Below are 11,153 nucleotides of genomic sequence, written 5' to 3'. Positions count from 1 at the left end.
ATTTTTGACAGTCTGGACATTTTTGTCCAGAAGGATCTTCTTTATTGAAAACATTTGTTTTAATATTGGATTCGAACGGTAAAAGGGTTTGTAATACATACCAGCTGACAAATGGATTTCGTGTACAAGTAAAGGTAAGACCATAAACTTTTATTATTTCTAGTTAGAAATAAGCTCAATTGGAATAAATTTTAACCTCAAATTAAATATGGGTCACGTTTGTGTGAAGAATGTTGATATGAGATATAAAACATAACGCATTGTCTGTTAACAGACAATTTGTTAACGGTTCATTTGTATTTGTAAATCTGACAGTGCCTCACCAGCTGTCAACCTCACCACATGTCACTGGCTGAGCTGCCCACAATGACAGTATATGAATGATAGAATATGTAAAACAACAATCCATCAAGTCAGTTAAAGTCCTAATTAGAGAATGTGCTACCATTAAAGTTCTACATAGGCAGGCCTGCTGACTATGCTTGCACCACCCTCAGAGCATGCCCAGTGACATAAATCAAACACACCCACCAACCAGTATTCAGTAATGTAGAGTTGTACTTATGGAAAGGGAGTTAATCCAAAATGACACACATGTACTCAGTGGTGCTCAGAGAGAAAGGAGAGACAAATTTTGGAGTATGAAATGGTAAATGGACTGTATTTTATATAGCGCTTTCTCACAGTGTGTTGCACTGGCCAAAGCGCTTTACAGAGATGATACACCATTCACCCATTCACACACAACATTCACACACTGATGACGACAAGCTGCCATGCACCGGCGCTAGTCAAGCCACCAGGAGCAATTCGGGGTTCAGTGTCTTGCTCAGGGACACTTAGGCATGCGGGGAGACCGGGAGTCGAACCACCAACTTGCTGGTCAGGAGACGACTGCCCTACCTCATGAGCCACAGCCACCCGTCCTAGACTAGAAAGGATTTGCCATTGAAAATGAAAGAGTCAAGAACTTGGGCCTAGGACAGATCATGGAGGACTTTTTACATTGTTGACATACAGTATATATATTGGACATGGCATCACCACCTTTCTCCACTATGCAAAAATTAAGCCAAAATGTTGTTATTTTTGCAATTATATTCTGCACAGCAGTGACCATAAGTGGAGTGATGCCATCAGACCACCATTCAAAACTCAAATCATCCAAAATACACCTCTTTTTATATCACCAAATAACTTATTAAAAACAAACTTACCAAAAACGAAATTACCACTTGTGCAAACATCTGTTATAATATCTACCAAAAAGCACAGAAGTGGCCTCTGGAAAAAAATTATCTGATTGATACTTTGAATTTTTAGTTTGGGTCATGTCAGGTCCACTAACATGCAGGAGGCAGTGGTTGCGAGTTACAATGTAGCAAGTTAGCAGTTTAGTGTGGCTACACAAAATTGTGTGATTTTAAGTGTAATTTGATGGATGGCACTCACAAGGGTTATTTCACTAATGCAGCTGTATGTCACAGCTTTGCCTCATTCTGCTGTTGACTGCTGAATTGTAAAAGCTGGCTTATTTTCATGTTGCATCCATCGCAGTGTCCAGCCTTTCCTTGTATTGTTGGCTATTTTTGTTTGTGTGAGTACTGTGCTATTTAGTGAATCGATTCTAGTGAGGCTATATTGAAGAAGACGGTTGTACATTTGTAACTGGTAGTCAGTCATTTGCACGGGCGACTACCTGTATGTGTCCTTGCAAAATCTGAATTGTGGCTTGAGGGCCCAGTGGTGCACCCAATCCTGGAAATATGTTGTTTTGCTACTGTTTCCACACATTTGCATGACATAGGAAAAAAATGTCATTCCTTATGGACCCTAGTGGAAATAGAACAAATATTAAGGAGAAGTTCAAAACAACAAAAAGGTACCACAAAACAATAAAATTGTGGAGTTAAATTACTAACTGTAATCTAAACATTGGGATGAGTGAGCAATCTTACATTAGAGGCAATATGTTGGATGTAAACTAGGTCTAGTGTATTTTCTCCTCTTGTAGCTAATTTGACGTTTCAGCAAGGAAGGCAAAATTTGCATGATTGCAGCTACCAGTGATGACGAAGAACCTGGCTATGTGTGCTGTTTGTTGATGGCTGATGTCGTGGTGCATTTCATTTCATGTTGAGGGCGGTCCATCACACTCACTCTACCAGTCTTACAGCTGAAGACATGTAAGACAAAAGCACTGAAACATTTGGTCTATGAAATGACAGCCTCATGGTGGCTGGCCTTCCACACAGGTCTTACACAGCAGAATGACAAAGGCACCTCCAGTCACGGTGAATTTTCTGCAGTGTTTCTCCATGCTAGCAGCATGACTCTGTGGATGGCGATGCCACTTTGTCAGTCACCAGATCAGCCCGGCACTTCAGTCCAGACTGAAATATCTCATTAACTGTTGGTTGGATTGCCAGGAAATGTTGTATAGGCATTCAAGGTCCTGAGATTGTGACTCATACTGACTTTATCTCTGGCGGAAGCATGAGGTTGATATTTGTGATTTTGAAATGTCTTGACAACTACTGAATTGCTTCATAACTCACATTCTCCTTAGATGAACTGTATTGTCTTCAGTGAGCCCTTCACTTTTTGTTTAAATATCAATTTTTGCAGTTCTGTGGTTTATGTCCCAAAACCCATAAACTAATAGCACTACCATCAGTCCCAGCTGCACTAATGTTAACTAATGGCAGCATGCTAACACGCTGTGATGATGGTAACCATAATGCCTGCTAAACTTTAGCATGGTAGCATCATTGTTCTGAGCATGTGTCCTGCAGGCAGAGGTGTCTCCCAGCTTCCTCCAGTGAGCTCTTGTTTCAGGCTTCCGCATAGACATGCTTCTCTGCTGTCATTTCTAAAGGAACACTTTAAAAGAACACTGCTCCTGTTTGCAGCTCTGTTTTCACTTATTAGTCACAGGTGTGCCAGTCTAGAAAAAGAGTACTTGATCCTTTACTTCAGTAAAAGTATCATTACTACAGTAAAAAAAAAAAAAAAATGTGTCAAAAAAGAGACATGCATGTTGACCCAGTAACTCATCTTCTGAAGTATTATCAGTGTGTGGGCTTTTGTCTCTGTTTCAGTGATGTAAATAAGTAGCAAAACCACAGTGTAAAAATACTAAATTCAAAATGTTAGGCAAAAGTACAAACCTACTAGCATCAAAAAACACTTGAAGTACCAAAAGTAAAAGTACTCATTATGCAGATTGGCACATTTCACATTAATTTTCATCCTTAAAAAAAAAAAAAAATGTGTCAAAAAAGAGACATGCATGTTGACCCAGTAACTCATCTTCTGAAGTATTATCAGTGTGTGGGCTTTTGTCTCTGTTTCAGTGATGTAAATAAGTAGCAAAACCACAGTGTAAAAATACTAAATTCAAAATGTTAGGCAAAAGTACAAACCTACTAGCATCAAAAAACACTTGAAGTACCAAAAGTAAAAGTACTCATTATGCAGATTGGCACATTTCACATTAATTTATAATATGTTATTGGATCACCGATGCCTTATTGTGCACATCACTTTGGAGATAGTAAAGGTGGAGCTAATTTAAACTACTTTATCACCTTATTATCATATACTTTCAATCAAATAATTATTATTCTTCCACATAGTTTACATACTGCACATGTGAAATTCACTGGGGATGAATAACGTCTTATAATTATCCTATTTTTTGTCTTATTAATCTGATTCTGAAAAGTAACCAGTAACTAAAGTAAAAAAGTGCAACATTTGCCTTTGAAATCTAGTGAAATGAGTATGAAGTAACAGAAATTAGAAATACACAAGGACAAATACTTTAAACGTGCACTTAAATGTGTATTACATGCTTTACTACTTTCCTGGGTGTGGCACAGCTATAAAATGCAAAGCCTCTTCCAAGAATCTGCCAACTCCATATCTGTCTGTTGATACCAGAAACCCAGCATTTATGGACTATTGTGAACAGAGCAGCTGTCTGAAAACTTTGAACTATAAACAGGACTTAACATGTACAGCAGCTTGTATATTTCAGCCAGTTGTGAAAAAATTGGAAGTTGATCTTCTCTGGACCTACAGTATGTTTAGATAAATATGGCAAATATCTTCCTCTAAAATAATCTCACCTCTCTCACGAATGGTTACTCAGTGCTAAATATGTCTGTGTTATTGGCACCATCATTAGGGTACAGGTTTCACAGGGTGTTTTATATTTGCTTTATAACCTGTTGTAAAGAACTGAATGTGTATCTGTACTTCACTTGAGTATTTTGATTTTCTGCTACCTCATACAACAACGCCACTAAATTTCAGATAAAAACATCAGACTTTGTCGTTTATACATTGATTTGATAACTTTAGTTACTTTCAGAATCACATGAATAAAACAAGAGTCGAGATAATAGTAAGACTTCAATGATCAGTGAGTAATTCACAAGATACCCAGCAGTATGTAAATTACTTCAAATTATAAGCATGTAAGGTAGTTAAAATTATTTTACCAGCTGCAACATTAAACATGATGAACACAATAATATCTCAAGAATCCTTATAATCCCATAATATGACATATGTTCATGTGAACTGTGGCATTCTGCATAATAAATACTTTTGGTACTCCAAGAACTTTGTAATGCTAATACTTTTGTACTATTACTTAACATTTTGAATGCAGGACCTGTACTTGTAACAGAGTATTTTTACACCATGGTATTGCTACTTTTACTTACGCAAAGAATCTGAGTACTTACAGATGAGAAGGATGCCCACACACTGATAATACTCCAAAAGATGAGTTATTGGGCCACCATGCATTTGTCTCTTTTGTGAGAGAGTGTTTAAATCACAAATTTACAAGCTAAGTAACACTATTAATACAGATTTCTGAGCAGATGGAGGCTTTACGTGATCTATGTTTTTCTTGAGTCTGACCTATCAGCTTTAGTTTTGATTACAGGTTTAGTGCAACTTCATTTAAGAAAGAGTTTTGTTTCCTGGGAGGAGTTGAGCATTTTTAGTAATACTTTGACATTATGTTGTGACAGCATACTGGAGATGGTGCAAAACTGGCAGCGTTTTACTGATATAAACTAAGGAGCAGTTAACCTGCTCAGTGGCGCTCACTGTGTACTCGTGGTGACTACAACAAATACTGCTCAGTTGCTGAACCTTCACTAAATCCTGCCCCAGTCAAAGATCAGTAACATAAGTGAAATGTCAATTTGCAGATTTACAAATGTTAAAAGGGTGTGCACAAGGCTCTCAACAGTAGTCTGCACTTTGAACCAGAATGGTTTAGAGGGTGGTACCTTTTAAACCCTGCGCAAAACAAGAGCAAATGTTACACTACATCAAAAATAAGAAAAGACAGAAATAATTGAACAGATTTATTTCAGACATGTTGGTGGTACAAATTCACAATAAATCTGGTTGTCCCAGTCAGCTTTAGCCATGTTTTTTAATTCAGAGTGAGAATGTAAGTAAAGCATGATCAAAACACCACTTATATGTTGTAGTGGAGAGCTCATTTTCTCTCAAAACAGGAGATGAAAAAGAGGATCCCAAAAATCAAATGTGAAGGTGTTCAATGTGGCTGCTTTTGATGATGTCAAAATGCACAACAAGATGACAGATGTGAGACAACAGAGGAGAGACTGCACAAAAGAGGAGTCATAGGGGTGACACTGCATGGGTTTCTGTCATGAATGCTTTATAAATTCAAGACCAAACATAACATCTGTACCTCCTTCTGTGTAGTTCTAAGAACTGCTTTGTCATTTTGTGTGCAGTGATTGATAACTTGTAAGGATTCTCTGTCATGACACTACAAGCATCCTGTCTGCATGACAGCACATCCAGCAACTAAAAGCCAGCCAGGCTGACTGATAAAGGAAGAGGGGACTGACTCACATCTGCTGCTCTTTGCTGTGGGCTAATAATCTCTCTGCCTCTCTTTGTATTTGGAGGTAATCTCTGACTCTCTGTGGGTATGTGGTGCCAAAGAGGGAGCAGCACCACAGGAAATAAGTTCCATTACATGGATCTGCCAGCTGAAAATGGTCAAATGCAACGTGTCTGAGGCTGATCTGTGTCTGCAGGGAGAGGTGGTGGACTTTATGGAAGCTTTTATGAGTGTGACAGGAAGAGAACTAAAAGAGAGAAGAAGAATGGAGAGAAAGACAACTTCTGTTTTTTAACGGCGGCTAGACATTACGTTGCTAGTTCTTGTCATGGTCATGCCGCTTCCGCCGCCAAAGCCGCCGCCATAGCCACCACCGCTGCTGCTGCTGCCACCTGGTGATTGAGAATAAGATGGACACATTAGAATTTTCATTACATTTTAATTTACTTTCATTAAAACATCAATGAAAATTGTCTTTACTAATAGTTTAATCATTTTAAGATGTTATATTTTCAAGAATGCCTTATAACTGGCTTAGAAATTAGCTGAAAGTAAAATCATACGCCATACATACCGTAGCTGGTAGTTGTACTCTGTATGTGGACAGTTGCAGGCGTACCACCAGTGGCAATTCTGCAGAGAGGTACAAAAAAATGAGAAATTTGAGCATCTGAGGTTGTTTCCTGCACATACAATGCAATACACTCTGTCATGTCAGAGGTTTTGGGAGTCTAGAGTCGATAAGCTTTTACCTGGATTCCTCCCCTTCCAGCAGTTTCCTGTAGGTGGCGATCTCAATGTCCAGGGCCAGCTTGACGTTCATGAGCTCCTGGTACTCTCTGACCTGGCGGGCCATGTCCTGTTTGCATCTCTGCATGGCTTCTTCCAGCTCCTTGATTCGGGCCCTGGCGTCCTTCACAGCCAGCTCACCGCGCTCCTCAGCCTCAGCGATCTGGGCCTCCAGGTTGGCACGCTATGAAGTTGGAAAGTTACCAGAAGTTTAAGATGTGATACTTCTTATTTAAAATACCTTGTACATGTTTAGTGGTTTTTAACATGTTCAGGAAACCTAATACTATTTTTAATAGTTTGTGCATAGCTGTTAAGCCTATAGTTAAATTTAAATTAAACTTACCTGCGCCTTTACTGCCTCAATCTCATTCTGGAGGCGGCTAATCATACGGTTGAGCTCAGCAATCTCACTCTTAATGTTGCGAACCTCATCTCCGGCCTTGCCAGCATGGACCTGCATCTCCTGGAACTGAAGGAATTGGATTAGAAATAACTGTTATTACAGATTCCTCAGATCAACCTCTCCATTTTTATTTGACAATGCATGACGTGTGCCTCATATTGGACTTATTGGTGAGACTGTTTTCTCTAAGGACCTACCTTCTGCTGATACCATGACTCTGCCTCAGCACGGTTGCGTTTGGCTATGTCATCATACTGAGCCTTGACTTCAGCCACAATGGCGTCCATGTCCAGCTCACGGGTGTTGTCCATCTCCACAATGACTGAAGTGTCCTTGATCTGTCCCTGGAGCTCATTCATTTCCTGCACAGGAGGGACGTCATTTTGAAAAATTTGATTAAAGGTGTTAGACAGTAAAGCAAGTATATTTGTTTCTGTTCTTTGGCATTTAATGGACACTTTCATGTTAGGTAAACTTGTTTCCTAAAAATGAGAGCAAGGGGACATAACAGGAACATGGCATGGTTCTTTTTTTCTTACCGCCTCATAGAGAGATCTGAGGAAGTTAATCTCATCCTGAAGGCAATCAGCCTTGGCTTCCAGCTCAACTTTGTTCATGTAGGCAGCATCTACATCCTGTAAGAGCAGAAGGAGGAAGAGGTCTCCATTGGTTATAGGTCAGAGGAAAATCCATTTGCTTCACCATTACATGATAGAGTGACAGGCTTTTTAACTGCAAATCCTCTCGCACCTTCTTCAGGAGGACAAAGTCATTCTCCACAGCAGCACGCTTGTTGATTTCATCTTCATATCTGACACAAAATTAAAAAATAGTTGTGAACTACTCTGGGTCAGTTCAAAGATGTGACATGCTTAGTTCCCTTCTCTGGTATGAACTCACTTGTTCTTGTAGTCCTCCACCATTCCCTGCATATTCCTCAGCTCTCCCTCCAGCTTGACCTTCTCATTGTTGAGCCCATCCAACTGTCTGCGCAGGTTGGAGATGTAGGCCTCAAACATGGCGTCCATGTTGGAGCGGCCGCTGGTAGTTTGCTCCTGCAGCAGTTTCCACTTTGTTTCCAGCATTTTGTTCTGCTGCTCCAGGTAACGAACCTAAAAGGTAAAATCATTTTGCCAAGGTTAGATCAGTGTTGCTTGGAGAAAAATAACATGTCCCCAAAACCACATTAGTCATATTGTGGGTGAATGATGATTTATAGATAAATGCCTCTTTTTATTTTATCATTTTCAGCCAACTACAAATAAAAAAATGAAATTAAGTGAATGATTTTTACTGTTCCTTTTCTTCATGATTGAATATGCTCTTTGAGGTAGCGCCGATGTTTGTCTTCTTTGTTTTACTTTCCTCAGGTGATCCACTGAGTCACAACTCTGTGTGACTTTCCCACACAAAAAAGCTCTAGTATGCACCAAAACTGGCAGCTGCTCTATTAAACTGCCCTCAGGGCAGAGATGTTCTAGATACAATCCACTATGGAATCTTTCTGCACAATATCCTTGCATCATTATTAGAGAACACATGACATGATCCTGAGAAACATGTTTCAACACCTCTCCATAGAAAATACAACCAGAGTGCTCTGCTATCCACGTTTGAAGTCTAGAGAGGGTACAGCCCAACCCTCCATTTTGAGTGTTTAAGTGTGTTGTAAGCCTTTTATTAAAGGCATGGTGAGGTGTAGAGTATAGTGACACACCTTGGAGCTAGCCCCTCCCCGTCTAATATCACCACTCCCCTGCCTCCAAGATGCATACTTTCACCGTGCGATCCTCAACCCTCAATAATTAATGCTACATGCCTGAAGCTGTCCCAGCAGTCATGTGTTGGAGCTTTAGAAATGTACTATGCATAATAATGCTATTTTATGCATCATTTAAAATGTTCAGTAAAACGTTACAGCTTTACTACTGCTATTGCTTGCCATAGTTTGAATGTTCATTGAACAAAATAAAATGTTTAATAATTGAATAGTGAAAATTTTACATTAACAGAGAATTTTACATTTACATGAACAGGATGAGATCAGGACACTTGTGTGAGGACAGATGAGGTGTGGTATGTACACACTGCAGGGAAAGCTGTTTTGACACGCAGGGTGTGGTTAACTTCTTGTTTTTTTATACCTGAAAGTAAAGGTCCTTCATTTTATTTACGAGGTCTTCACTTATATATAAAGGTATAGATGAGTGAATTAAGATATTGTATCATCCCTCGTCACAAAGAATAAATGACAAAAGTTCATGCAAATACACATTTAAGCAACAACAGTGATTGGAAAGTATATGCAACAGATTACAGATGATTAAGATGTCTATTTTCTGCAACATAACTGAAAATCTGCAAGTCTTTGCCACCAATGCAGTAGTGTAGGTGATGACCAGATCCCTTGCTCCCTCACAACCTGAAAGCCACAAGTCACTGGATACGAGCGATCTAGTGTTCCCTGACCCTCACTCTACTCAGAGACAGCTGGCCAGGGGCCACTTATGGCCAGAAGGAAAATAAAGGAGTAGTGATCAGCTTTCAGTTCAGCGTAGAGGTTTGCTGAGGTTTGCAGGTTTGCAGTGTTGCTTTCTTTCTGAGAGGTGCTTACACTGCAGTTCTGGAAAACTAACCGAATCATACTAGTTTTCATACAGCTCTGACTGACCACCAGCATGCACATTGTTCAGGTCTGGATCAGTAGCTTTGTAACATTTAATGAGCCCAGGTGGTGGCCTCTTGGAGACACTCTGTTGCAGCTAATTGCCTTTTCACAAACCAGTGAGCTCCACTGTGTGCAGCGCACTCACCACCAGTTCCTACTATTTCAAGCTCCTTATTTCATTCAAATCAACAACTATTTTTCAACCAACCAACTTTAGAGCTAAAATATAAAAAATATTTTGGATTTACATACAGTATAACATGTGATGGTCAGTTTAAAATCAGATATAAGATTTTCAACATCCTTTTGAAATGGTGTAACAGAGTTAAGACAGAAGCTGTCTCAGCTGCTTCTTCTATCACTGCTCTGTGGAAAGCGGTCTATCCTGTGGCATTCTGGTGCTGTTTGCTAATCGCTCTGTACCCGACAGGAAATCACTTCAGAGCACCATTAAATCAGCACAGTATATCATTGGCACACAGCTTCCCTCACTAGAATTAATCGACAAAACACAATGTTTATGTGGGGCCACAAACATAGACAAGGACTCGTCACCCCTTGGAAACCACCTTTTCTCTCTGCTGCCCTCTGGGAGGTGATATAGGTCTGTAAAGGCCCGCACCTCAAAAATGGTGGAAAGCTTTTAACCTAGTGCAATTGAAGTACTGAACTCTGTAACACACTAGAATGAATAATGTGCAATGAATTTACTTTTGTACTTTGAGGTGCAATATGTGACTTTTATATGTTTTTAATGTTTGATGTTTTAATGTTTAATGTTTATTGTCACTAGGAGAGATGGATTGAATTTTGGTGTACAGCTGCACAATGAAAATAAAAGTATTCTGATTTAGATTCTGAAGAAGAAGAAAAGGGAAACTTACCTTGTCAATGAAGCTGGCGAAGCGGTTGTTTAGAACCTTGATCTGATCTTTTTCTTGGGTACGGACAGTCTGGATGTTAGGGTCAATCTCAAGATTCAGGGGGGACAGCAGGCTTGAGTTGACTTGGACATTTGTAATTTGCTGTGGCATGGGACCACCACCAAAATTACCATAACCGCCACCATAACCGCCACCAAAGCCGCCACCAAAGCCGCCCCCCCCCCCCCCCCGCCACCGCCACCCATGCCCATGCCTGACCTAAGCATTGAGGCACTTGAAAAGCTGGACGATGACATTGGTGCCCCGGACCTGGAGATGATGGCAGATCTTGAGCTATATCCCCCTCCTCCTCCTCCTCCTCCTCCTCCCATACGCATGCTACTACCAAAACCACCACCACCTCCACCACTGGTGCTGGTCCTGATAGTTTTTACGGACACAGATCTGGTAGTCATGATTGGTTTTGCTTCTTCTGAAAGAGAAGGAGTCACAGAAAAA

The 11,153-nt window shown here is 40.1% G+C and overlaps 1 protein-coding gene across 1 annotated transcript in view; it reads right to left on the bottom strand.

The window, feature by feature from the left end:
* Positions 1–5,414: 5,414 nt before the first annotated feature.
* LOC109967224 (keratin, type II cytoskeletal-like) overlaps positions 5,415–11,153 on the bottom strand; it is a 6,077-nt gene continuing 338 nt past the window's right edge. Inside the window, 10 exon segments of the mRNA XM_020612650.1 lie at positions 5,415–6,300; positions 6,483–6,541; positions 6,661–6,881; positions 7,044–7,169; positions 7,301–7,465; positions 7,643–7,738; positions 7,854–7,914; positions 8,004–8,215; positions 10,656–10,885; positions 10,888–11,127. Of these exon segments, the coding sequence (XP_020468306.1) occupies positions 6,200–6,300; positions 6,483–6,541; positions 6,661–6,881; positions 7,044–7,169; positions 7,301–7,465; positions 7,643–7,738; positions 7,854–7,914; positions 8,004–8,215; positions 10,656–10,885; positions 10,888–11,127 (1,511 nt within the window). The 3' untranslated portion in view covers positions 5,415–6,199.

This window comes from Monopterus albus, unplaced genomic scaffold (genome assembly GCF_001952655.1).
Source record: "Monopterus albus unplaced genomic scaffold, M_albus_1.0 scaffold126.1, whole genome shotgun sequence".
NCBI classification, from domain to species: Eukaryota; Metazoa; Chordata; class Actinopteri; order Synbranchiformes; family Synbranchidae; genus Monopterus; species Monopterus albus.
The sequence above is the reverse complement of the archived record's forward strand: the minus strand, read 5'-3'. Positions and strand labels throughout refer to the sequence as shown.